The following is a 26,299-nucleotide window of genomic DNA, read 5'->3' on the forward strand; positions in this document are numbered from 1 at the left end:
TAGGGCCTGATGTTTGGAAAACTAGGGCAACCAAAGGTCTTGAAAGTTCTGTAATCTGGTTTGATATTGAAAATAAGTTCAATGGGGGATTTTTTATTGAGAATAAAGGTTGGTAGTCTATTATGAAGATATATAGCAGCTCTAGAGGCTCATCTTAAAATTGTAAAGGCATAGAGGAGTGAGCTGGTAAAGTAAGACCATGTTCATAATATGCCTATGTATTCTTTTAGCAAGCAGTCCTTCTATTGGAAATCATTACAAAGGTGTTCAAGTGATCAAACCGGGTGGAATTTGTTGAGGTTTGACTTCTTGAACTTGGTTTTACTGTTGGTTTTGACAGTTAGCATTCTCCTCTAACTAACTTAACTGTCTTGACAGTTAAGTTAGTTATATGCTAACCATGCACCTATAAATAGAAAGCCTCTCACTTGTGTATAGAAGCAGACATAATTCAGAGGGTTTAGAGAGAAATTGAGAGAGTGTTTGAGAGTGGTAAATGGCCTCTCTTGTGCTAGTTTGAGAGAGTCACTAGTAAGACACTTTGTAAGGAGCAAGACTCCATTGTAACAAGGGTTTCATTCCTGTTCTGTAACCTCTGTTCAGATCAATAAAAGCTCATCACCACAGCCAAGTTAAGGCTGCTTTCTCTCGTGGATTAAGCTCGTGATCACCTTGATTGTGTAGCCCAACCACGTAAGCTCTTGTTGTTGTTTTATGCTTCCATTAAGTTGCTGATATTTTTGGTTTATGTTTTAGTTTTATGTTGCTGGTTTTATGTCCAAATTTGTGTTCTTGATCATTGTGCATTGTTCTTGGTGTTGTGTTTGTTCTTGTTTGGAGTTTAAGACTCCAAAAAAATAGTAACAAATTATTAACTAACTGTAACTAACATAGTGACAGCACACTAACTGTCATAACAGAAAACCACCACACTTAAGGTCCCTAATAATATTGGACCAATTTGAAGAGGTTAAGAAAGCTAAATAAGTGTCTTTGTATATATAAAATATGTTAAACAATGGTATCTCAATTGCATAAAACTAAATGATGCTCATAGACTATACTAATTAAAGTATGGAAACTGATAAATAGCTTCCAAAGAACAGTTAATTATTCAACTACAACATTTATAAGAGGTTATGGCGGTATTACTTACTGGTGTGCCCTTCACAACTGTGGACACATGACCCCTTGTTTCCCCTTTGCCATCGGGAACCGGTGCAAGCTTTGAGATTCCAAAGTCAGAAACTTTTGCAGTAAATTTTGAATCCAACAATATGTTGTTTGATTTTATGTCACGGTGGATTATTGGTGGATCTGCTTCAGTATGAAGATAAAGAATTCCCTTTGCAGAGTCTAATGCAATTTGCATTCTCCTAGCAAAAGTAAGAGAGCTTCGAAACCTAGCTATTGTGACAAAATAAGCATAACAGAAAGTATAATAAGGTATAAACATAATTTGAATAGATTAATTGGGGTCATCTGTTACATATTCACCATTGAAGATTTCAATCAATTGACAACAATCAAGTGTACTAATGGAGGCGCACAAGTGGAGAGATTTTAGGGATACGGTGATAGTAATAATGGTATTATATATATGTAAGGTTAAAGTTGGATATTTACAGCAAAACTGGTAATATTTGTAGTTGTTACACATAAGAGTGTTGATAAAATAATCAATTCAATTTCAATCTAATCTGCAAAATACAGATATTTATATTTGTGCAGATTGGATTGAATTGAAAAATCTAAAATCCGTACTTCTACAGATTAGATTTTGATTAACATGTAAAAGTAACCGATCTAATCCAATCCACACATTGAAGATTCATTACATGTTATCATTTTAAAAAAAAAAATATGGCAAAAAAAATCAACAATATTGTATCATATAGGCTATTATAAAAGTGCTCATATTATATATCTTATTTCTCTAATTTATAAATGAAAATAAAGTTTATGTCAAAAATCTGGGAGTCATTTATGCTAATTATTTGAAATGATGGATTAAACGATGAACTTAGTTCAAGAGTGATACAAGCATTACCAGAGAGGAGACTGTAAAGAGAGCCATTAGCCATAAACTCATATACTAACATCTGCACAGTAGAGTAATGACATGATTGTCATAAAAAGCACACAAATAAATAAAAATCATAAAATAACACCTCAATAACGTAAATATTTTATCATTGCAAAACAAAATACTTACTTTTTTTTTTTATCAAAATTAGTAATACTAATACAATGAAGACATCTAAGTTAATTTGTTAGTTACATTTTTATCAAGTGAACATGTACTGGTAACATTAAAATCATGAAGTTATGGTATTATATCAATTGAAGTTGTTGTACCTGTTCTCCATCTTCTTCACAAAAGCCAACCAATGAAACCAAGTTGCGATGATGTACTCGGGAGAGTAATTCTATTTCTGTAAAAAATTCTCTCTCACCCTGTAAGGATGCTTGTTGAGCACGTTTGACTGCCACAACTGTGCCATCTGCTAGAATGCCCTTGTAAACTTTCCCATAGCCTCCTTGCCCAACTTGAGAGGTCATATTAAAATTGTCTGTGGCAATTTCAAGTTCAACGAAGCTGAATCCTTTTACACTATCAAAATGGCTAGGAGCTTTTTGTGCTGCAGAGAGAGAGAGAGATAAGATTAATCATCTACAATTTATTTACCAAACTTCCCTAAAAAATAATTATGAACTATTATTGAAATTGACTTACTATATTTTCTTTTCACAACTTTATCTTCTTCATTATTTCTAGAAATAAGATATGCAATTGCCCCAAGTACCGTCATTCCACAAGAGATTGCTCCTAAGACAATTCCGACCAAAAGCCTTTTGTTCATACCTGATCCTGACTGTGTGACAATGATAACTGGACCAATAAGAGATAAGATCAAGACACGCACATCAGATCAATAGAAAAAGATTTCAAGATCACATGAATACCTTAAGTTATAATTTATTTGTAGGTATGGAAAGTACCCTTGACTTGACAATAATAGATTATGATTTCTTTTCTTATACTTTGAGAATTTTTCAAAATACCATTTTTGTTTTGCAAAATCCATCTTAGCAAAATGTGTTAAATCTACCAACAAATTATCCTTCCAACCCATCCCAAACATAGTTTCATTATACATAAAGAACAGGATAAGAGATAATGTGAAGAAAAGAAAAATGTTTATCTATAATGAATTAATGATATTTTGCAATTAACCTGTCAAATACAATATTTTCTAGAGACTTACCATCTTTATAAGGTCCAAGGAGAGTAAAATTTAGGAGATCATATGGGCCAAAGATATCATTTGAAGGAAATGCAAATGTAGCAAACGTGTTCATCACACGTTGAAGCTCACTTGTATTTAACTCATTAGAATTATTGTTGTACTGAGGGAATACTTTTAGAAGCATTAGTAGCCTAGGACCCTCTTGCCATATGAATGAACCTAAGTCAAGTTGATAAGGTTCCACTAAAAGATTATCAGCCATATATTTCTGAAATTGACCAACATATGGTCGAAAATCCCATATGCTAGGACTTCTCAATCGTATCCCAACTCCCATTGGTGCAGCACAAAAGCAAGGAGTAGGAGAATTTGGAACATACTCATAAAACTTTTTCGGACATGATTGGGGTTTGCATTCGTCAAGGGAACTACTAGAATTTCTTGGAGGTTCGTCAAGTTCTTTCTCTTCTTGTCCACAGAATCGAACTATGTCTTGTTCATTTGCTCTTGTACAAATGGGATTACCTTGCAGCCTAATTTTTATACGTAAACATGTACAATTCTAATTAATTGCAGCTGACAAATATGAAAAATAAATTTGGTTTTTTTGTTCAACAAAGTGAAACAGCCATTAATATAAAGTCCTAAGAATGCATATAATTAAATATGAATTATGACTAGCTTGATATAGAATAAATAGTAATTGAATTCGAATGTAAGAAATGTACTGAAGTAGCTTGAAAAATAAAAAATAGCTTAGTTAAGTTGAATGCATCAAATTAATTGCTTTTGAGAAAAGACAAAAAGTAAAAAAGATGCTAAGGAGTGTATGCTGAAAAGAAAAATAAAATTCAGAAGTGACAAAAGGCATTTAATATTTGTAACAAACATATTATTGGACCAGGTTCTATTAGGAAACATAAGATCAAAATTGATCTTATCGAGTGAGTATCATAAAATACTTGTATGTTATGAATACTAGAGAATGAGCTCCTTATGTATAAGGAAGACCCTTGATAGAGTGTAATAACAGAGCAATATTTAGATGTAACAAACTACCTAATTATTACAACAAGAACTGGAATAACAAAACTAACTAACACGTAGACTCTAACTCATAATGTTGAGATTGGTTAAGTGTAATAATAAACGTCAAACACATTGCGGTGTTTCACACATTTCAAAGTTTTCACAATATGAGTATGTGAAATTTAATATAGTGTAAAACATAATCACTAATTATGGTTTTACCTTTAAATTGACCTTATAAAGTGTATAAGGTTACTCAAGAAGTTTGGAATCGTTTGGAGATATTTAAAAGGACATTTACACAGTTAGTGTGTACCCAGGTGACATATCGCCCTGACCATGCGTTATGTCTCCTAGAACACACTACATGGGGCATACATTTACATAACAAGAAATCTGTCAAACTGCTCCAGGCGACATGTTACCTACTAGTGGATGACATGTCACTTGGGAGCTAAGATGGAATTACAAAAAACATAATAAATAAATAAATAAAGCATCATCAAAATGCTCCAAGCAACATGTTGCCTAGTAATGGGCGACATGTCACCTGTGACATAAAAACTAATTTTTAGCTTTTTGTTTTATTGCATTTTTGGCTCCAAATTTAATTCCAGGAGTCACGATCCAATTGGCTGAGACACATGACGACTTCTACACTATATATAAGGTTTATGAGAGTTAAAATTTGATGTACATATTTTCTAACTCTCTCTCTCTCTCAGTCTAGCCCCCAAGGTTACTTGTTCTCTCCAAGTTTATGAAGAAGTGCTTGACTTGCATAAACTTCATAAGGCTTGTGTATCCCACTTCTCCTTCCTATGGAAGAAGCTTCAAGCATTAATGAAGGCTTAGGAATAGAGATTTCGGACAACATTTATAAAATGTGTCAAGCCTTTTGGTTACTAATTTGGGTTATATCTCTCTAACCTTAATCTTTGTTTTTTACCCTTTATAATGGTGTTTATATATTGCATCTCCTACTGTTTTGATTCATATTATTGTCACATTATATTATATTGGTTTGATTTATATCATTTAATCCATCTTGTGTTCCATATCTTATTTTTTGATTATCAAGATTCATGTTTATCCGATAAATGTGAATCTTGATCATCATCTTGGTTCTTAAATTTTAAAGAAAACATCTCTAAATCACTGTAAATTGATTGTGTAAAATATTATATCCCCAACAATTAAAATCTCTAATCCTAACCACTTGTTTTTGGTTTTGTATAATCAATAAATGGAAAAATTTGGTTTTTCGCAACTCCTAGGACCAATAACTTCGAGTCCATTTCGATGCTTATGGAACACAAATTTATAGATTTTCTCTTCATATATTTGTAGATCTTCGAAAGATCTTTCCCACAGTACAAACTTTGTCCAAATTCGATTTCTACAGCTCCAATTACGCTAGTTTTACTTTGACTAGGTCTAAGATTACAAGATTCTTTAAAAGAAACGAGTTAGATGCTGACTTCGAGTTTCAATGCGAGATTGAAAACGAGTTTGAGGACGATTATGGATGCAATGTTGAACAAGAGTTTGGCTAAAATCATGGATGTAGATATGGTTTCAAAGTCTACATCAAAGAATGAGACTTCTCAAAGAAACTATAACCTAATGGTTACGGGTAACCTTAAATTTTTTAACATTGAGTATGTGAATTTCAATAATGTGAATACAAGTTACTTTCTTTCATTTTCAATTGAGATTGAATATATTATCAATTCTTTACGTACAGTTATGAACTTTTATGAACAATATAAATCTAGTTGTGATGAATATTTTGACCATGAACTATTTGATCATCTTATGAAATTTAACAATTGGGAAATTGATCAAATTAAAATTAAAGATAATATAATTAATAAGAATTGTATTGAGACCTTAATTTGTCAACATATATTAATAGAGGAATATGTAAGAACCCTAAAAGTAGAAGATATGTTTTATGCAAATGATGATGAGACTATTGCAATCTTAAGTGGAATAAAACATGTATATGCAGTTGATGATGAGATCATTGCAAACTACCAAAGTGACTTTACTAAGGGTAATGCAATTGATAATGAGATCATTGCACCCTTATGTGAAGTCAATATAACCCATGGAAAGGTAAAAGAATGATGGTATGATACTTGTGCTACCATCCATGCAACCTATGATAGAACTCTCTTTAAAACTTTTGAAAATGCAAAGGTTGGACTTGAGGTCAAAATAGAAAATGAAAAGAGTTCTGAAATCCTTGGTAGGGGTTGTATTAATTTACAATTCACTATCGGAAACAAAGTGACCCTTACTAGTTACTAATGTTTACTATGTTCTAGATATATTTCTAAACATAGTTAGTGGTTGTCTTTTGAGCAAATTGGGGTATTAAAATAGAGTTTGATACCAATAAGCTCATCCTGACTAGATTAGGCACCTTTGTTGGACAGGGATATTACATGTGATGGGATGATTAAATTGAGGACTCTTAAGAATGATAATAATTTTGTGGCCTCTAGTACTTGTAATGTGAACAATTCTAATTCTTATGTTATGTGGCATAATAGACTTGCTCATATTAGTTTTAGTACTACCAAAAGAATTATTAAATTTGATTTGATTAAATATGATGTGAATTATGTGTTAAATTTAAAATGGTAAATAAACTTTTTCCTAGTGCTGAGTGAAATCTCAAGATCCTAGAGTTAATACATAGTGATTTATGTGAATTGAATGACATGATCACTAGAGGTGACATAGATATTTCATAACTTTAGTTGATGATTGCTCTAAATTTACATATATCTATTTGCTTAAGAGTAAAGATGAAGCATTTAAAATGTTTAAAATCTATAAAGCACAAGTTAAAAATCAATTAGAAAGAAAAATTAAAGATCTTAAAAGTGATAGAGGTGGTGAATATTTTTTAAATGATTTTGATATATTTTTTTGAAGAGCATGGTATTATTCATGAGAGTACCACATCCACACATCACAACAAAACAGTGTTGCTGAAAGAAAAAAAATAGGATTTATCTTGAGATGATAAATGCCATGATTTTACATGCTAAATTATCCTATAACTTGTGGGGTGAGGCGTTATTTGTACCATGTCATATAATGAATCGAATTCTGTTGAAAAAGAGCATTATCTCTCCATATGAGTTATAGAAGGGAAGAAAGCCTAACCTTGGATATTTTAAAGTATGGGGGAGTCTTTCTTATTCCAAGTACCTAGAACCTAAAAGGACCAAGTTGGGTCCAAAGGCTTTGAGATGTGTATTTGTTGGCTATGCCTCAAATAGCAAAGCCTATATGTTATTAGACTTGGTGTGTAATGTCATAATTGAATCAAGAGAAGTGGAGTTCTTTAAAAACAAGTTATATTGTAATAACAACTTTCAAGAACCCACTACAATTGAAGAATTGAGAGTTGATAGATCAAAGGTTGATAAGCAACCTAAATTTCCTAGAAGAATCCAAAGGCTTAAAGATTTGAGATCACATGGGAAGTTTTCTCAAGTGGAGACTCTTTACTTAATAGAGGAAAACCTTGAAGAAATCATATGGAAGCTTCTTATGAATCTTCAAATTGAGGATGATCCCAATTTTTTTTTTTGGAATGCGACAATAAATGATGAAATGCATTCAACTATATCCAATCGCACTTGGGTATATGTGAAACTTCCACAAGGCTCAAAAGCAATTGAGTGCAAGTAGATATTTAGAAGAAAATAACACACTAATTGCACTTTGCAAGCTTTTAAGTATAGGTTAGTACGTAGCCAAAGGGTTTAGGCAAAAGAAAGAAATTGATTACTTTGACACATATGCACGGTTGCTAGATTGATTGCAATATGATTACTATTTTCCTTATCATAAATATATATATATACTTTATGTACATCAAATGAATGTGAAAATAATATTCTTAAATGGAGACCACGATGAGGAGATTTATATGGAATAACTGGAGGTTTTTATTTTCAAAGGACATGAACATAAAGTGTGTAAACTTGTGAAGTCCTTATAAGGACTAAAACAAGCTCCAAAAAAATTGCATGATAAGTTTGATCAATCTATTAGATTGTGTAAAGTCTTTTTTTGGCAAGTTAGGTGACAAAATAATTTTTCCATTTATGGTAAGATTGTTGTGCATTCATATTCGATTTCTTACCTTATAAATTCGGATTGTAGTTGCCATTTTCCTTGTTTGGAAAGTTGCACTTTCAGCTGAACTTTCCTTTGTTGAAAACTTCTCAAAAGAGAAGGAATTCTCTTTTGGAAAGTTGTCTTTTTTAGGGAAAATTTGTTTATTGCTTTTCCTTATTGATTTCGATTGTATCTTGATACAATCAGAATATCTAATCTGTTTTTGGCAGGAATCAAGCATTGAAAGAAGATCGGACCCGATTTTAGTAAGTTTCCCGTTTCGCGTATCCGTGCTGTGACATCCGAATCTGATGTAGCAGATCGTGTTTCTTTTGGAAAGTTTTTGTACAGCTGCTAATTCGAACTTGTGGTTGCCTCTTTGGTTTCTATGGTCTATAAATAGAGCCTAGAGAGCAACCATTCGAATTACCTCTTCCATTATTCATTTTCTACATTTATCTTTTGAGAGAAGAGAGTCTTTCTTTGTTTTGTGAGAGCCTAGTTGTTCATCTAGGTTCTAGTTGTTCTATTTCTGTTCTTACTCTATCCTAGAGGTTGTGAAGAACTACTTGACTGAACAAGAGATTGGTCTTCGGGAGAAGACTTGATAAAGCCTTACTTCGGGAGGAAGTAAGCACTTGGTCTTTGGGAGAAGACTTGTTGAAGCCTTACTTCAGGAGGAAGTAAGCACTTGGTCTTCGGGAGAAGACTTGTTGAAGCCTTACTTCGGGAGGAAGTAAGCACTCACACTTCAAAGACGAAGGGAGTTCGGGCTTGAAGGTGTTTCAAGAAGTCAGATTCATAAAGTGGATTACAAAGGATTGCGGCAATACTTTAGAGGGAGTCTAAACTTGTTTAAGTCAATTGTCTTTGTAATTTTGATACTTTATTAATTGATTTCATTCTCTGGGCGTGGCCCCGTGGACTAGGAGTGTTCGGGAGAACACTGATACCATGTATAAATCTCTTGTGTCAAGTTATTTATTTTTATGCAAATATTTTATATTAAATACGTTCGCTTCTTTGTAGCAGAATTACTTTCTGCTGCTGCAAACGCGTACAGTTTTTATATTTTCTTATATACGACTGACATTTGCAAAAACACGGTTTTTCAATTGGTATCAGAGCGGGACACTAAACTCTTAGTGTGGTCCTTTCAACATTTTCTTGTGTTTTTGCAATATGTTTCCCTTTGCAGAAGGAACTTCTATTGTTCGCCCACCACTCCTCAATGATTCCAACTATCCTTATTGGAAGGTTAGAATGAGAGCCTTTATCAAGTCTCAAAATGAGAAAGCATGGAGGATGGTTCTTTCAGGATGGTCTCCTCCTGTTGTGGTAGATTCCGAAGGTAATTCTAAATTAAAATCTGAACTTGAATGGTCTATTGAAGATGATAAATTGTCTGCTTATAATAGCAAAGCTTTACATGCCATATTTAATGGAGTAGGTGAAGGTTATATTAAGCTTATATCTTCTTGTGAATCTGCTAAGGATGCTTGGCAGATCCTTCAAACACAGTTTGAAGGAACATCTGATGTTAAGCGTTCTAGATATATTATGCTTCAGACCAAATTTGATGATCTTAGGATGTCAGATAATGAAACCCTAACTGAATTCTATGAAAAACTATCTGATATTGCTAATGAATATTTTGCTCTTGGTGAAAAACTTGATGATTCTGTTCTTGTGAGAAAAATTGTTAGAGTTCTTCCAGAGAGGTTCGATACTAAACTTTTAGCAATGGAGGAGGCTAAAGACTTTAGCACAATGAAGGTGGAAGAATTAATGGGTTCTTTGCGCACTTTTGAATTGAATCAGCAAATCAAGCAAAAGGACAAACCCAAGTCCATTGCTGATAGAGGTAAAGGTATTGCTTTTAATGTTGCTGAAAAAGAAACTTCAGATGATGAAGAAGATGATGAGATGGAAGTTTTAACTAAAAACTTTCAAAAATACATAAAAAAGATAAGTGACAAAAAGAATTTTCCAAAATTCTCCAAAGGTAATATTTTTTCAAAACCTTCAATGACTAACAAAAAGGGAATTCAGTGCAGGGAATGCGATGGTTTTGGACATATTCAATCTGAATGTGCAAATACATTGAAAAAGAATAAGAAAAGTTTCAATGTCACATGGAGTGACGATGAAACTGATAGTGATGAAGATATTTCTAAAAATGTTGCACTAACCTCAGTTTCTTCCAAGTTTGTTTGTGATTCACAGGTGAAAGAAAGATTGGTATGTTTGAATAATACCATTGAAAAAGAAAATTCTAATTCTGATTCTGATGAATCTGACATCTGTGAGGAGTCTCTGGCTGAGTCTTACAAGAATGCAGGTCAAAGAGGCTTTGCTGGCCTTGAATCGGCTAAGCAGGTAAGTACTCCTATGAGCACCACACTGAAATTAACAAAAGATGAGAATGGAGTAAAGGTAGACACTACACTCTATCGTAGCATGATTGGAAGTCTTTTGTATTTAACTGCTAGTCGTCCTGATATCTGTTACAGTGTGGGAGTGTGTGCTAGATATCAAAGTAATCCTATGGAATCTCATGTATCAGCTGTAAAAAGGATTATTAGATATGTTAATAGCACTCCTGATTATGGAATTTGGTACTCGAAAGATACCAATTCAAATCTTGCTTGTTTTAGTGATGTAGATTGGGCAGGAAATGCTGATGATCGAAAGAGCACAAGTGGAGGGTGTTTCTTTCTTGGGAATAATCTAGTATCTTGGCATAGCAAGAAACAGAATTCCATCTCCTTATCCACTGCCGAAGCTGAGTACATCGGCGGCGGTTGTTGTACTCAACTATTGTGGTTGAAGCAAATGTTGATTGATTATGGGTTTGAATTGGGTGTTTTGACTATTTTTTGTGACAATACTAGTGCCATAAATATTTCCAAAAATCATGTTCAACATTCTAGAACAAAGCTCATTGATATAAGACACCACTTTATCAGGGAAATTGTTGAAAATAAATCATTGCAATTAGAATATGTTGATACTGAAAAACAATTAGCTGATATTTTCACAAAGGCCCTAGATGCAAGTCGCTTTGACTCCCTCAGAAAGTCTTTGGGAGTTTGCATTGTTTAATTTTATCTGTTCATAATTTTTGTACAATAGTGTTATGTGATTCATCTCTAGCTCTTAATCTTCTATCATTGTATTTTGACAAATCATGTTTATACTTTTGGATTATAATTAGTTAGGATCTCAGTCTGATCATACTTTGTGATGTTGTGTTAAAAGGTTCATGTTACTCTTTATGTGTGTCTAGGATTAAATAATGTTCTTATACAGAGTTGAGCAATTTTTTTCAGTCTTGTCAGGCCCCTTGCTGGAATAGAGCTACCCATACTGAGGTGTGAAAGCCATCTGATGAGTAAGCTGGAACATTGTAATTAGCAACTATGATGAGGATGCACTACCATAGAAAAGGGCTACCTTCAGTATGGTGTGAAAGCATCCAGTTGCGGGATCAAATTGAAAAAGGCGAAAATGAAAAATCTTGCCAAGGACAATGATCCTATTTTCACTGCACACACTTATGTCTGACAAGTGTGTTCAAATCTGTAAGTCTCCTCTATTCAAATTAAATTGATAATCCTGGTTCACAATTTTCAGTAACATGCATATCTTTTTCCTCAACATCAATTAAGTATGATTATTTCATGAGATACTAATTAGTTATTTTCCTTAAAAACATAACATGTATTTTATTTTGTCAATTGTCAATGATATTTGATTTCTTTGCTTGATTCGAATCACATATATTTATTGTACACATTGTATTTTATTTTCGATTTTAATAAAAAAATTAAAAAAAAGGGAGGCGTGTGACTTGCTTCATGGGTTAAGAAAATCTTGTGCATAAATGGTAAGTATCAACATTCATTCTTCTTTGATTTATTTTGATATTTTTCCAAGTAAAGATTAATCTTTATATGGTAATGTGTCTTTAATCTTGAAAGATCGACTTATTTTTGGAAATATTGTTGGTAATTCTAGTTTCCTTTTTTTTTAAAAAAAAAAAGGGGAAAGAAGTTGCAAGGAGTGGGCAGTTACCTTTTGTAATCGTGGGCTGGTGGTTTCTCAAATATTTTGAAATTTGTTTCCTTTTTGCTAAACTCTCCCATGTTTATTTCAACCAATTTTTTTCATTTACTCTCACCACCTACCCGATTCTATTTCTTTGTCTCTCTTGCTTATTTGCTGTTCATTGTCTCTTTTAGATCAAAATGGTGAGAACAAAGAACCTAGGGCATCCCAAAAAGGAAAATGGTGGAATCTAAACAAGCCCCCTCCAATGCTCTTCTTGCTGCTCCAATCGTCTTGCTGCCATGGAGGAGGTTCAGCAAGAGATGTCCAAGCAGTTGTCCTCATTGATCAAGCTTTATGGGGCATAAGTTTTCTTTCTTTTTGTTTTTGTTGGACATATTTCTATATTTTCTTTTCCTTTTGTCTTTGGCCCTTATAGATAAACAAAAAGGGGGAGTAATTGTATACTCAACTGTCTAGGGGGAGTTGAGGTTTGTGTTTGTGTTTGTGTTTGTGTTCATCTTTGGTCAAAGTTAGCTTTTTATTTTGGTTTAATGTTGTGCTTCTCAGGGGGAGTTTTTATGTGTGTTTTGCTAACTTTGTTTTGTAGGTGTTTGTTAATTAATAATATTTTGATTATCTAAAGTGCCAAAGGGGGAGATTGTTAGGTCCTTTTTTGGCAATTTAGTTGTCAAAATATTTTTTAATTAATGTGCATTTTATTGAGCATTCATTTTGTTTTTATCAACTCTAGACCCTTTTTCCAGGGGGAGTTGTGGTTGGTTAGTACCTGTGAACTATTTGGTTTAAAAGTTAGCATGTTTCTTTAGTTATTGTTGGTTTTCGATTGTGTTACTCAGGGGGAGTAGTTATTTGTTATGGCTAATTTTATCTTGCAGGTACTTTATGTTAAAAATTATTTTGTTCATCTAAAGTGCCAAAGGGGGAGATTGTAAAGTCTTTTTTTGGCAAGTTAGGTGACAAAATAATTTTTCCATTTATGGTAAGATTGTTGTGCATTCATATTCGATTTCTTACCTTATAAATTCGGATTGTAGTTGCCATTTTCCTTGTTTGGAAAGTTGCACTTTCAGCTGAACTTTCCTTTGTTGAAAACTTCTCAAAAGAGAAGGAATTCTCTTTTGGAAAGTTGTCTTTTTTAGGGAAAATTTGTTTATTGCCTTTTCCTTATTGATTTCGATTGTATCTTGATACAATCAGAATATCTAATCTGTTTTTGGCAGGAATCAAGCATTGAAAGAAGATCGGACCCGATTTTAGTAAGTTTCCCGTTTCTGGGCAGATCTGCTGCGACAGCATCCGAATCTGATGTAGCAGATCGTGTTTCTTTTGGAAAGTTTTTGTACAGCTGCTAATTCGAACTTGTGGTTGCCTCTTTGGTTTCTATGGTCTATAAATAGAGCCTAGAGAGCAACCATTCGAATTACCTCTTCCATTATTCATTTTCTACATTTATCTTTTGAGAGAAGAGAGTCTTTCTTTGTTTTGTGAGAGCCTAGTTGTTCATCTAGGTTCTAGTTGTTCTATTTCTGTTCTTACTCTATCCTAGAGGTTGTGAAGAACTACTTGACTGAACAAGAGATTGGTCTTCGGGAGAAGACTTGATAAAGCCTTACTTCGGGAGGAAGTAAGCACTTGGTCTTTGGGAGAAGACTTGTTGAAGCCTTACTTCAGGAGGAAGTAAGCACTTGGTCTTCGGGAGAAGACTTGTTGAAGCCTTACTTCGGGAGGAAGTAAGCACTCACACTTCAAAGACGAAGGGAGTTCGGGCTTGAAGGTGTTTCAAGAAGTCAGATTCATAAAGTGGATTACAAAGGATTGCGGCAATACTTTAGAGGGAGTCTAAACTTGTTTAAGTCAATTGTCTTTGTAATTTTGATACTTTATTAATTGATTTCATTCTCTGGGCGTGGCCCCGTGGACTAGGAGTGTTCGGGAGAACACTGATACCACGTATAAATCTCTTGTGTCAAGTTATTTATTTTTCTGCAAATATTTTATATTCTGTCTGTTCAGTTTTGCTGTAGCAGAATTACTTTCTGCTGCTGCAAACGCGTACAGTTTTTATATTTTCTTATATACGACTGACATTTGCAAAAACACGGTTTTTCAGATTGGATGGGTTTAGTCATACTATTGCAGACAAGCTCTTATACACTAAGACTTGTGGTGACTTAGTCATTATAGTATGCTTATATAACTTATATAGTGATGACATGTTAATTTTGAGTAACCAAATAAAAGGCATAATAGAAACAAAGGGGTCTCTATCTTCCACTTTCATAATAAAAGATCTTGGAGAGATTGATACCATTTTGAGTATAAAAGTGAAAAGGAATAGTGGAAACTTTCTTTACGTCAAAGTCACTACATTGAGAAAGTGCATGACAAATTTGGTTACCTCACTATAAAAGAGTCAAATACACCATTTTATTCAAGTTAAAACAATGGTAGAGTCATTGTTCAGCTTGAATATGCAAGTACATTAGGGAGCTTAATGTACGATGCTCATTGTACTAGAGCGAATATTGCATATTCGGTTAGTAAACTTAGTAGGTTTACTAGCAACCCAAATATTGAGGATTGGAAAGCTATTAAAAGGGTCCTAGGGTACCTTAAAAGGAACAAGAAGCTAAGCCTTCAATATTCAAGCTTTCCAAGTGTACTTGAAGGGTATTTCGACGCAAGTTGGATACCAAGTGTGGGAGATAATCTCTCCACAAACTGGTTGGGTGTTTATGCTCAATGGAGGAGCGATTTCTTGGGGATCCAAGAAACAAACATTTATCACACACTCAACCATGGATGTCAAGTTTATAGCTCTAGTGAAAACCGAAAAAGAGGTCGAGTGGCTTAAGGATCTCATGGTGAAAATCCTTTTTTCTTTGAAAAAGGTATCAATGATCTCGATACATTGTGATTGTCAAGCCACACTAGCTAGAGACTATAATGGAACATATAATGAGAAGTTTAGACACATAAATCGAAGACATAATTATGTGAGATAATTAATTCAATATGGAAATCTCATATGTGAGACTTAGTGAGAACTTAGTAGATCCATTCACCAAACTGCTTAAGAGAGAAGCAGGTAGTTCTACATCTAGAGGGATGGGATTAAAACTCCTTGAATATAAGTTCACCATGATGGTAACCCAGTTATAATCTTGACAACTTCAAGTGAAAGAATTTACAATTGGTAAGAACAAGTCATTGGTGGGTAGTTTCAAAATACAGTTTTAATCCCATCTAAGATGATTTGTGTTGGTTGCAACCATTGAGGTTAAGCTTAATGCTTTTAATGAAGTTCAATTGTGCAAAAACAAAAACTCTAAAGGTAGCAAAGATGATATAAGAACATCACTTATGTGAACCTAGAGGTGGTGCCGCCTCTCATGGGAGTAGAGTTTTTCCCCGGAAGGTTCATGAATTGGATAGAGCACATGGCCATAATAGTCTTGAGCTAGAAATAGTGAGAAGTAACAAAAAGTAACCAATTGGAAGTTTGTGAGGCATTACTAGTTTTATTACACAGGAGTCGTTGGTTCAATCCCTAGTGAACCAATCACTTTGATAAAACTGTATAGTGCTTTCACTAAGGTAAAATTTAAATCAAAATATATTTTATTTTATGCACCAACACTGTTGAGATAGCAAAGAGAGGATTACACTTAACCAAGTGGGGGAATGTTGAGATTGGTTAAGTGTAATAATAAAGGTTAAACACATTGTGGTGTTTCACACCTTTGAAAATTTTTACATTATGAGTATGTGAACTTTAAAATAATGTAAAACATAATCATTAATTATGGTTTTAAGTTTAAATTAACCTCATAGAGTGTATAAGGTTACCCAAGAAGTTTGTAATTATTTGGAGATATCGAAGAGGACATTTACACAGTTATTGTGTGCCCAAGTGGCATATTGCCCTGTCTAGGCAACATGTCTCTTGGAACATACTGCATGGGACATGCATTTACGTAACTAGGATTTGTCGAACTACTCCAGGTGACATGTCACCTACTAGTGGGAGACATGTCGCTTGGGAGCTAAGACGGAATTACAAAAATGTAAAAAAAAAAAATAGAACACCGTCAAAGTGCTCCAGGCGACATATCACCTGTGAGATAAAAAGCTGATTTTTAGCTTTTCATTTTATTGCGTTTTTGGCTTCAAATTTAATTCCAAGTGTCATGATCCAATTGGTTGAGAGCCAGGATGACTTCTACACTATATATAGGATTTATGAGAGTTAAAATTTGATGTACACGCTTTCTAATTCTCTCTTTAAAAACCTCTCTCTCTAGTTACCAAGGTTACTCATTCTTTCCAAGAAGTTTATGAAGAAGTGCTTGACTTGAATAAACTTCACAAAGCTTGTGTATCCCACTTATCCTTACTATTGAAGAAGCTTCAAGCATCAATGGGAGGGTTAGGAATAGAGATTTCGAAAAGCATTTATGAAACGTGTCAAACCTTTGTTTACTAATTTGGGTTATATCTCTCTAAACCTAATCTTTGTTTTTCACCCTTTATAATTGTGTTTACTTTGTTTCTCATACTATTTTGATTCATATTATTGTCACATTGTATTATATTGGTTGATTCATATCATTTAATCCATCTTGTGTTCCATATCTTGTTTCTTGATTATCAAGATTCATGTTCATCCCATTAATGTGAATCTCAATCATCATCTTGGTTCTTAATTTTTTAAAAGAACATCTCCAAATCATTGTAAATTGATTGTGTAAAATCATATATCCCCAATACCTAATTATCCTCATCAAGATGAAATGTACATATTTAGTACATTCATCTTGGAGAACACTAAAGAATAGATTATAGAGGTGTAAGAAGATCCTAGTGAATGTACTAAATATGTTACCAGTGCTTGTTCTTGACTTTGATCTGTTAGTGTTGGATGTGATGAATTTCTATTGGATCTTTAGTTGCATCAGTTTCATCTTTAGTTACATCTATAGGATATCCAATCCCAAAGAAAGAAGAAATGTCTTGGACATGTCAAACCTCATTGTGATGAACATTTGTTGGATCTCCAATTGCGTCTAATTGATCACCAATTACATTTGACGGATCTCAAGTGCTTACAAATTTCTAGGAAGGTCAATCACGATAAATTATAGTCGGACCTTCATCGTGACTTACAAAGGTAGACTTATGTTGCTCTTTTGGCGTGGAAGATTATTGCACGAATGGAGCATGAGTCATAGTTATTGTCATTAATTGATAGAATGGATGAGGTGAGGCAAGAATGAGAGAATGTATGCGAAAGAAATTTCGTGTTTTTGCTGAAGTTTTGACGAAGCTTCTTGGAAAAAAAATCCCAATCTGAGAAGGTGTTCTTGGATTTTTAGATTATGTTGGGATGATTGCCCAAACAATGATAAAGATTGTTTTTGACGGTAGAAACTCTTCAACTAAATTCTGGCCAAAAAAATCATGATTCGAACTCAAAACTTAGAATGAGGGTGAAGATGAAATGAAAATCAAAATATTAATCTATGTTCCAAGCCAAAATAGAGAGAAAAGTATCTTTGTGTTTCTTTAAGTTTGGTGTTACAAAATAATTTTCCAATCCCTTCTCATATCTGAGAGTGAGGTATTTATAGGCTCTAATAGCTTGAGATACATTTGTGGTCGCAGGGGACAAGCTGACATCCTAGAGCTGCGAGGTGCAGGTGTAGAAAGTGGTCTTGTGCTTTGTACATTTGCATGGTGTCAAGTGGTCTCGAGTTGCATAGGTGATGACCAATGTGTAACCTCGGTCAGGATGTCAGGAATTTTAGGTGTGGCACCTCCACTACTTATACCCTCTTCGCAACAGAACTTGTAGAAGGTGTGGTCGTACTCCCTTCGGATGCACGCCTCATCCTTTGCATGCATGCCTCGTCCTCACGATCATACCTCATTTGTCTTTTTTCTCAACACTTAGGAAGATTTCACTAAGTATGGTTGTGTCATCGACAAGAGCATTGTTGAGAAATTTAAGGTGCATGGTGACCGAGTTGACTCCATGCATGGTGGTCGAGTGACTTTTATTCATGGTGGCCGAGTGGCCTACCAAGAATGGTGGCTTAGTGACTTGCTAAGCATGTTGGCCGAGTGATTTCCATGCATGGTGGTCGAGTCACCTACCAAGCATGGTGGCCGAGTGGATTCCATGGATGGTGACCAAGTGACTTTCCAAGCATGTTGGTCAAGTGGCCTACCAAGCATGGTGGCTGAGTGACTTGCCAAGCATGTTGGCCGAGTGACTTCCATGCATGGTGGTCGAGTGACTTGCCAAGCATGGTGGTCGAGTGACTTCAATGCATGGTGGTCGAGTGACTTGCCAAGCATGGTGGCCGAGTGACTTCCATGCATGGTGGTCGAGTGACTTGCTAAGCATGGTGGCCGAGTGACTTCCATGCATGGTGGTCGAGTGACTTGCCAAGCATGGTGGCCGAGTGACTCGCTAAGCATGTTGGCCAAGTGGCTTGCCAAGCATGGTGGCTGAGTGACTTCCATGCTGTTAGGTTTTATGCCCTAAATAAAACTCCATTTCAATGTAATCTATTTTATTCAACATCAATAAAGAAACAGAAGTATTTTTCATTCATTTGTGTATGTTTTGGTTCACTTTATCAATTGCTTGTCCATTTGATTTATAAATTCATCTTAAACCCTTTTCACATACTTGATCATGTTTATTGTGCTGTCATCACATTGGAAAGTAAACATGACTATGTGAATAAAGTTTCCTAGATTTATCAGACACAGGGTTTTACTGATATGATAATCTACAACAAGAGTTTACTTGTATTTGGAGAAATACTATGTTCTTTCCAGAACATTGGTTAAAGTAAAGCTCAGGTTGGATGCATGGAGTATGCATCAGAAGGGACCGATATTGAACTTTGATTTAGATTTAATTAAACTTACCGTAAAATCTATTCAAGTCAATATCGCCAAGTTGATCCTAGATCAAATGATCTTAATCCTGTTATCATTAGGCTCAATCTTGAAAGGCTATTCGTGTTCTTTGATTTGTTAGTTAAGCCTACTTTTAGGTCAGGGTGATACGTACATTTTGGGAACACCAGAAGGTGCAATTGAGTGGGAGCGCTAGCATAAACATGGAATCTATAGCTTCTATCTGGCGAATAGTAAGCAAAGGATGATCTCCTTCGAGCTTGACCAAACGAAATTAAATGGTGGAGATCTCATTTCACATAAGCTGAAATATCATTTATACGGGGTCAAGTGTTTTAAGGATAAAATACATAGTAGGGTGTTACGGTAATCTAATCCCTTTACAGTGTAGATCATTCATATAGAGGATCATTAATCACATTAGGATTATAATAATGGATAACTAATGATGTGTCTATATGGTGGAACATATAGAGCATTCTATATACTGAGAGTGCAATTCTAAGTTCTATGCGTGGATTCAACGAAGAATTAATAAGTTAGTGAATTTTAGTGCTAAATTCTTGATCTACTTATTGGAAGCTCGGTTATATGGACCCATGGTCCCCCCACTAGTTGAGATAATATTGTTTGTAAGACTCATGTAATTGGTTTTGATTAATCAATTATAATTCACAAATTAGACTATGTCTATTTGTGAAATTTTCACTAAGTAAGGGCGAAATTGTAAAGAAAGAGTTAATAGGGGCATATTTGTTAATTATGATACTTTGTATGGTTCAATTAATAAATATGATAAATGACAATATTATTTAATAATTATTTATAATTATTAAATAGTTAGAATTGGCATTTAAATGGTTGAATTAGGAAATTGGCATTTTTGAGAAAATCAGATACAAAAGGTGTTAAAATTGCAAAATTGCAAAAAGCAAGGCCCAATCCACTAAGCCATGGCCGGCCACCTTTGTAGGCTTTTTAAGTTGATATTTTCATTATTTTAATGCCAAATAATTCAAATCTAACCCTAGTGGAATGCTATAAATAGATAGTGAAGGCTTCAGGAAAATTACACTTCTGATTCAGAAAACCTGAGCCTCTCTCTCTACCTTGGCCGCCACTCTCTCTCTCTTCTTCCTTGATAATTTTGACCTACCTTAGTGATTAGAGTAGTGCCCACACACATCAAGCAATACCTCAATCATAGTGAGGAAGATCGTGAAGAAAGATCATCAGCAAAGGAGATTCAGCATCAGGGATTCAGAGAAAGAAGATCCAGGTTCAGATCTTGATAATACTCTGCTACAGAAAAGATTCAAGGGTTAGAGATCTGAACGGAAGGAGTCATTTAATTCCGCTGCACCCAATGTAAGGTTTCTTAAACTTTATATGTGTTTAATTTATCGTTTTAGAAAGTTCTTATTTAGGATGTTAATAAACATACTTGTGAGTAGATCTAAGATCCTGGTAAAATAATTTCCAACAACTGGTATCAGAGCCATGGTAATTGATTTACTTGCAAGAAATTTGGACTTTAAAACGATTGTTTGTATGTTTTTTGGATGATATCATGTTGTATTGAGTGTTATTTGATGATTGATTGATGTTTGTAAATTTTCGTGAAAAATAATTGTGATTCTGTTTCTGGAATTATTTTTATTGGATAGTATGGAAAAAATTAAGCAAGTTAGCCTTTTACAGAACTCAATTTCGATTTTATTTGAATTAGTTATGAATTTTTGAAGATTTGGAAAAATCGGAGTTGTGCTGAAATTTTCCTGCGATCGCGAAAACTGTCCGTATAGTTCACAATTTTTTCGTTTTTCTTCGATTTTTCATGCTTTTTCATGGAATTAACTTCCGATTTTTGGTATAGTTTTGTATTTATACTATTACTATTCCTAATTCAATTCTAATTATCATTTTGAATTAATTTAATATTTTTTAAATTTAATTCAAGATATTAGTGTAATTGGAATTTGAATAGAATTAGTATCTATCTTCTTGCTTAAAAATCTATCTTATTTTAAAATTTGATTATATCTTATCTTATTTTAAATTTAAAAATAAGATAATTATAATCATGTAATTTTTAAATGATATAAGATATTTTGCTAATTTTTTAAATTTTGTTATTTTATTTATTTAAATTACATTTAAAATTTGAAAAAGATATTCATTTATCTTTTCTAATTTTTAATTTAATTTTTATTTATAAAATAACATTTAAAATTTAAAAGTAGTTAGCAAATTTTTGAAATGATATTTAGGTTGGTTGAAACCTAATTTTTTAAAATTGTAGGTTTAATTTTAAATTTAAATTTTTTTTAAATTTAAATTTTTTTTAAAATTTCGAATTTTTTCAAATTTTTTTTAAATTTTCGAAATTTTTTTTATTATTTAATTAATTATTTTCGAAATTAAATATTTAATTTAAAATTAAATAAATCCTACATCCAACTATCCAACTAACCTTGTTGCAGGAGTATGTGTTTTAGCTTGTGTGTAAGTTTTCAAAACCTATTATTACTTGATTGCAAATAGCCATGGTTACTTTTTGCCAGATCTAATGATCTGATGGCTCCCTTGGTCAAGATAATAATTTGTAACAGGTATATTTACAATCTTCTTTCATCTGTGTATGACCTAGAAACATGATAGGACCCATCCAAAGTGTGCCTGTGTGAGCCTATATGTTTAATTTGATTATAGATGCATATAGGTTATTGTTGCTAAAATAAATTATCATAGTTCTTGATAGAATTTATTTAGGCCCATTTAGTTTTTGGGTCTATTCAATTTATAACAGTTGTTCTTATTAAGGTTAAATTCCTCTCTCTTGGGCCTTGTGTGAGAGTTGGGAGCCATAGAAGTGGGTACGACATACTGAACCCAGCCCCCCCTCACATAAACCACCCCAATTGTGAAGGCCCATTTGCCTGATTTGAATGACTGTACTAGGTTAATTACACTAGTTTAACCTAATTAAATTTGATTAGCAACATAATTAATTTCATTTATTTTGAAATTAATTTAGAAAATCATAGTTTAAAGAATTTTAATATTCTAAGCTAAACTATATGTATTTTCTTGTATTTAATTAAATATAGAATTATAACCATCTAAATTCTTTCTGAAGCTTAATTTAAATTTTTCATTAAATATTCCTATTTAAGTTGATATTTAGTTATTTACAACTAACCAACTTAAATCTGAATATCTTTTGGATTTAAAATTTCAAAATTAAGTTGAGGAATTTAAGGCATTGGTTATTAAGATTCTTTAGATATTTTTTAGGTTAATATCTTTTTCGAATATTAACTTAAAATGGAATATCTTCAAATTAAGTGGTTACAACTTAATTTTAAATTTAATTAAATCTGATTTGAAAGATATTTAAGTTGGTTTTTTTTTTAGATTCTTCTAAAACAACTTAAACAAGATAATTTCAAATTTGTTCCATTTTAATATTCAAATTTATTTTTTGAATTTAATTAATAATTGAAAATTAATTAAAGTTGATTTTTTTTTATTTAAATCAATTTTGATTTGTAATTTTTCATTATTATATTATGGAACTTGTTCGATATTTATTTGAATTTATTTTTCAAATTTAAATAATAATTGAAAATTAATTAAAGTTGATTTTTTATTTAAACCAACTTTAGTTTGTAATTTTTCATTATTATAATATCGAATTTAAATGATTATACAAAATACATATAATATTTTTTTAAATAATGAGCTTTTAATCAAGAGACATTCGATCTCCATTGTGGGTTTTACACCGCGTTTGTTTTAGTGAGTAATCCTCCCTAATGGAGGAACGTTCATTAGCAATTTCGCACCGTTTAACCTCGCATGATAAGTAGTTTGTAAGTGTTTTGTATGGTATAGATCACCCTAATGGTGGCGACCATACTTGATTTGCAAGTTATGAAACAATGGTGGAAGCTCATAAGATAGAATTGCCTTGACTCTCGCCTAAACGGGACAACGCTGAATTCCAATCTTGATCGAATAAAAGGTTGCTAGAATGGTTGTCATTTTAGATGAGCTGACAACTCTATTCAATGGATGATGCTTTGACTCTCGCCTAAACGGGACACTGTATCAGTTTGTTGAAATACCTTGGAAAATAAACTATGTTAGATTTAGTATTTCTATAACATATGTCATTACTTGTTATTTTCTAAATTGTGTATGAATTTATGAGCCAAAACCTTACTTCTGTTTTATTGATGTGTTGTAGTGTCATTATGAATAACCCGCACCCCGATCCTCTCTTAGTTACTATCTTAGCAAAAGAACTCTATAGTGTGAAAATGCATCCTGGTAGTTGCATTAACTCGCACCTGTTGATGATGAATCTGAAGTTCCAAAAGGCAAATCTACTAGGAATTGATTTATCAAGAGAACAATGGGTCCAACTCATCCTTAATAGTCTTCCTCCGGAGTATAATGAATTTGTTATCTCTTACATGATCAACAATTCTAACTCCTCCGACATGGACAAGCTCGAAGCAGAATTACGAGCCCATGAACGGAACTTGATTGCAATGGGTCCCCCTGGGTTTGCAATCAATAATCGAAGGAAAAGGACTAGGTATGAAGGATCTAGCAAAAGTGCTTCTTCAAGTACAATTATCAGACATAATCTTCTATGTTCGAATTGTAAAAGAAAGGGTCATCATGAAGAACGATGTCCCAAGCTTCTAAACAATTCAAACGAAGGTAATGCTTTTGTCTTTGAATCATGTGTTTTAGAGAACGACAAATCCATCTGGATTGTTGATTCTGGGTCTACTAACCATGTATGTTCTTCACTGCATATTTGCTTGAAACTTGGGAAAATCTGCTTCCAGGAGAGTTAAAGCTTAAAGTTGGCAATGGCGAATTAGTATCGGTCAAAGCTAGAGGAAAAGCCCGCATCAAGTTTCAACAAAGATTTTTAATTTTAGAAAATGTTTTATTTATTCCAAACTTTAGTAGAAACTTGATTAGTGTCTCATGTTTGCAAACACAATCTTATATATTGAATTTTTCGAGTACAAATTGTTCAATTTCTCGTAATGGATTTCAAATATGTGTTGCTATAATGGAACAAGGGCTTTATGTTTTAAGACCGAGTACTCAAATCTCACTAAATAGTGAACTTTTCAGTGTAGCTAGACCTAGAAACCTAAAAAGAAAAGAGATTGATAATGATGATCAAACTTATCTATGGCATTTACGTTTAGGTCATATAGGCTTTGATAGACTCAATAGGCTAACCAAAGACGGTCCATTGAAAAATGTCGTCTTAGGTGAACTGCCAGTATGCGAGTCCTGCGTAGAAGGAAAAATGACTAAACGTTCTTTCTCTGCAAAGGGAGAGCGTGCCAAAATCCCTCTAGGGTTAGTGCATTCCGATGTCTACGGACCTTTGAATGTCAAAGCCCGAGGTGGTTATGAGTATTTTGTCACTTTCATTGACGATTTCTCTAGATATAGTTTCCTTTACCTAATGCAAAAGAAATCTGAAACGTTTGACAAGTTTCAGGAGTTTCATGCTTTAACCCAAAACCAATTAGGTAAATCATTAAAGATCTTGCGAACTGATAGGGGTGGAGAATATATGGATATGCAGTTCAAAGATCATTTAATTGAACTTGGAATTGAATCCCAATACACTGCCCCAGCTACTCCACAACAAAATGGAGTTGCAGAAAGAAGAAATCGCAACTCTTTTTGGAAATGGTTAGGTCTATGCTGAGTTATTCAACTCTGTCTACGTCCTTCTGGGGATATGCTATACAGATGGCAAATGACATTCTAAATGTTGTTCCATCTAAAGCAGTCCCTAAGACACCCGTCGAACTTTGGAATGGTCGAACACCTAGTTTACGCCATTACAGAATTTGGGGGTGCCCTGCTCATGTCTTAAGAAAGAAAGAAGGCAAACTTGAATCACGTACCGAAGTATGCATGTTTGTCGGAAATTCTAAAGAGACTAGGGGTGGACTATTTTATAGTCACAAGGATGATAAAGTGTTTGTTTCTACAAATGCTACTTTCCTTGAAGAGAACTATATTAAAGACTACAAACCGAAAAGTAAAGTTGTTCTAGAGGAATTGCTATCAGATATAAGTCCTTCCAATGTTCCGTCCTCTTCCACTCGTGAAGAAGACAATCCCACTCCCTCAGTTGAACAAACTGAGAAATCTACTACTAAAGTTTCTGTTCAGAAGACAATCGTACCTCGTCGTAGTGGGAGGGTTTCAACAAAACCTGCTCGTTATGGCTTGGATGGTGAAATCAATATGGTCGTAGGTGACGGTATTGATGACGATCCATTAACCTATAAACAGGCAATGGCTAGTCCGCAACGGAAACGATGGTCAGCCGGCATGGATTCAGAAATGGATTCCATGAAAAAGAACAAAGTCTGAGAATATGTAGACGCACCTGACGACTATCATCCGATAGGATGCAAGTGGGTTTACAAGAAGAAAAGAGGAGCTAGAGGCGAAGTCGAAACTTTTAAAGCTAGACTTGTAGCCAAGGGTTATACCCAAAGAGAAGGCGTGGACTATGAGGAAACTTTTAGTCCTGTTGCCATGCTCAAATCCATCCGAATTCTTCTCTCCATACTTCTTTGCTTTCGATTATGAAATCTGGAAAATGGATGTCAAGACCGCCTTCCTTAATGGGGTACTTGAAGAAACCATCTATATGGAGCAACCGAAGGTTATGTTCTTCACAGGCGGGAAAAGAAAGTTTGCAAGTTAAACAGGTCTATCTATGGACTTAAGCAAGCTTCTCGCTCATGGAACAAGAGGTTTGATGAAATCATCAAGACCTACGGCTTTCTTCAGAATGAAGA

General features: G+C 33.7%; 1 protein-coding gene across 1 annotated transcript in view; it reads right to left on the reverse strand.

The window, feature by feature from the left end:
• Positions 1-26,299, reverse strand: part of LOC115699331 (probable LRR receptor-like serine/threonine-protein kinase At5g37450) — a 39,530-nt gene that overhangs the window by 4,774 nt on the left and 8,457 nt on the right. Inside the window, exons 14-18 of the mRNA XM_030626683.2 lie at positions 3,270-3,784; positions 2,738-2,893; positions 2,359-2,642; positions 2,051-2,102; positions 1,157-1,407 (exon numbers count right to left, since the gene is read on the reverse strand). Of these exons, the coding sequence (XP_030482543.2) occupies positions 1,157-1,407; positions 2,051-2,102; positions 2,359-2,642; positions 2,738-2,893; positions 3,270-3,784 (1,258 nt within the window). The remainder of the gene's footprint in view (positions 1-1,156; positions 1,408-2,050; positions 2,103-2,358; positions 2,643-2,737; positions 2,894-3,269; positions 3,785-26,299) is intronic.

Source organism: Cannabis sativa, chromosome X (genome assembly GCF_029168945.1).
Source record: "Cannabis sativa cultivar Pink pepper isolate KNU-18-1 chromosome X, ASM2916894v1, whole genome shotgun sequence".
Classification (NCBI taxonomy): domain Eukaryota; kingdom Viridiplantae; phylum Streptophyta; class Magnoliopsida; order Rosales; family Cannabaceae; genus Cannabis; species Cannabis sativa.